The sequence below is a fragment of the Apis dorsata genome, unplaced genomic scaffold (genome assembly GCF_000469605.1).
Source record: "Apis dorsata unplaced genomic scaffold, Apis dorsata 1.3 scaffold_19, whole genome shotgun sequence".
In the NCBI taxonomy this organism is placed as follows: domain Eukaryota; kingdom Metazoa; phylum Arthropoda; class Insecta; order Hymenoptera; family Apidae; genus Apis; species Apis dorsata.
In genome coordinates this window covers 268656-271249 of record NW_006263321.1, presented here as the reverse complement: position 1 = coordinate 271249, position 2594 = coordinate 268656, and the positions used below count along the sequence as shown (strand labels likewise).

The window sequence follows — 2594 nt, the reverse complement described above, 5'->3', positions numbered from 1 at the left end:
GTAATATATAATTTATACTGAAAATTTATATAGATGTGAAAGAACTGAATAAGAAATTGTTAAATATCAATTTTTAATTTGTAAGTAAATGTGCAATAATTATTTTTATTTTATATTTATGTGTATAATTGAAATAATAATTTAATTACTTGAAAAATGTTATTTAAATATAATTTATATATTATTTATATATAAAAAAATTCTATTGTGATTATAAGATAAATATATATTGAGTACAAATAATTTATTTTAATACTATAAATATCAGTAAAATCACATTATAATATATGACTATAAAATAAATATGATATTTGAATAATTTGAATAAATTGAAAATTAATAGTTACATTATTAATATTCTATTAAAAAAATGTTCATTTTTGACCAAATGAAATGATATTTTTCTTTGGTAAAATGAAACAAAAAACATAATTAATTTACAATAATAATGATTTAATTTATTGTATATTTTTATCTATTTATCATTATATATCGTCCTAATATTGACTATTATAAAATTTGATAGAATGAATATATTTTATTTGATGATCAATATTCAATTTATTTGTTTTGCATATCTATTAATATTAATATTATGAGATATTTTGTATATTGAAATATAATGTTAATGAATTATAATAAAATTGAAAGAATATGTTAAATGTTTTTAAGAAAATATAGCTTTAAATTTGATTAATTAATATTATTTAATGTAATGAATAATATTATTTGTTTTCAAAGAAAATTTTAAATAATACAATTTAAATATTTATTTTTTACAATTTTCATTATTATTTTTATTTAATTTTTATTTTGAAATATGTACTTTAGTATAAGAATATTTTAGAATTTTTTGTAGATATATAAATTGACAATATATAATAGACAATAGTTATATACCAATAAATGAAATAATTCCATTACAAATATATCATAGATATTATAATAATAATAATAATTTTTAAAACAAATAAAATAATATTAATATATTTCTGTTTAGAAATATAAGCAGACAAATTTTATAGAAAAAGAATATTTTTTACATTTGTCTTTCTCTTTATATAAATATATATTATGATGTAATATTATTAGAAATATTAGCTTTATTTAAAACTTTGAAATCTGAATTGAATTAAAAAAAATAATTGTAATTAAATTATCGATTTGCGTATAAAGTATTGATTAGTTAAGTTATAACACTTTAATGAAAAATTTCTTTGTTTTTTTTAAATAAACTTAATATTTAATTTATTTTTATATATACATAAAAATAACAGAAATATTAAAATTTTTTTTTTATGTAAAATATAATTAAGTATTGAAAATTTTAACAAAATTTTAATAAAAAATAATTTAATAATCTTTTGTTCAAACATTGAAATAAATTAATTAAATTAATATTATGATGGTATAATAATATTTTTATTGTATTTAAATAAGAAAAGTTTATTAATTTTTAATGAATATGTTAAAACTTATAATATTAATATAATTAATATTGTATTTTGTTTAATATATTTTGTATGACATTAAAATATATATATTAAAAAAATATTGTTATTTAAATCTATTTTAATATAATTTTATTTATTATCATTTCATAATGTAAATAACTAGATAAATGTACATCTAAACTGCAATAATCTAAAAAAGACAAAATAATATAAATGTGATTATATAAATAAAATTTATATTTTTTAATTTAATTTATATTTTTTAAATTAATTAATAAAAAATGTTGTTTATTAATGATTAGTTAATTTTATAACATCTAAAATTATAATTTAATTCTATATCATAATCATAATCGATTTAATTCGATTTAAATCGATATTAATTTAACTAGAGAACGATAGATGAGGTAACTGTATATACATGATATACAACGAACCATTTCGTTGTATTCTTTTGGAAGATTGAGAGGAAATTGATATTTATTCGTTACACTATTTATAATAGTGTTATGTACTCTTGATAGTGAACTTTATATAATCGGTTTTGTAAATTTTATTCTTCTTAAATTTTATTAACTGTGATTAATAACAAAAAATGGCTCCGCATGTAGAAACAATACCAAAAGAAATTTTAGAATTTCCAAAAGATGTACCGAAAAATGGGATTAATGCAGTTTTATTAGGACCACCTGGTAGCGGTAAGGGTACACAGGTGAAATTTATTTAATCTATAAAATTTAAACTTAATATTTTTAAAATATCGATCCAAATTATTTAATAAAATGTTTTATTATATTTTAGGCACCATTATTAAAAGAACGTTATTGTGTATGTCATCTATCTACAGGCGATATGCTTAGAGCAGAAATTAATTCTGGATCTGCTCTTGGAGCTGAAATTAAAAAAATAATTGATGAGGGTAAATTAGTCAGTGATGATCTTGTAGTTAATATGATTGATCATAATTTAAACAAACCTGAATGTAAACGTGGTTTTTTGTTGGATGGTTTTCCTAGAAGTGTTCCACAAGCTGAAAAAGTAAGAAAGTTTAATTCAAAGTTAATATCACGAATAATTATTAATTTCTTTTTATTTAACTTATAAATATATATATAAATATATATATATATATATTATATA

The 2594-nt window shown here is 16.1% G+C and overlaps 1 protein-coding gene across 1 annotated transcript in view; it reads left to right on the top strand.

Annotated features, from left to right (window-relative positions):
• Positions 1 to 1825: 1825 nt before the first annotated feature.
• The window catches only part of LOC102670787 (adenylate kinase), a 1862-nt gene continuing 1093 nt past the window's right edge, over positions 1826 to 2594 (top strand). The window contains exons 1-2 of the mRNA XM_006607774.2: positions 1826 to 2166; positions 2256 to 2492. Of these exons, the coding sequence (XP_006607837.1) occupies positions 2050 to 2166; positions 2256 to 2492 (354 nt within the window). The 5' untranslated portion in view covers positions 1826 to 2049. The remainder of the gene's footprint in view (positions 2167 to 2255; positions 2493 to 2594) is intronic.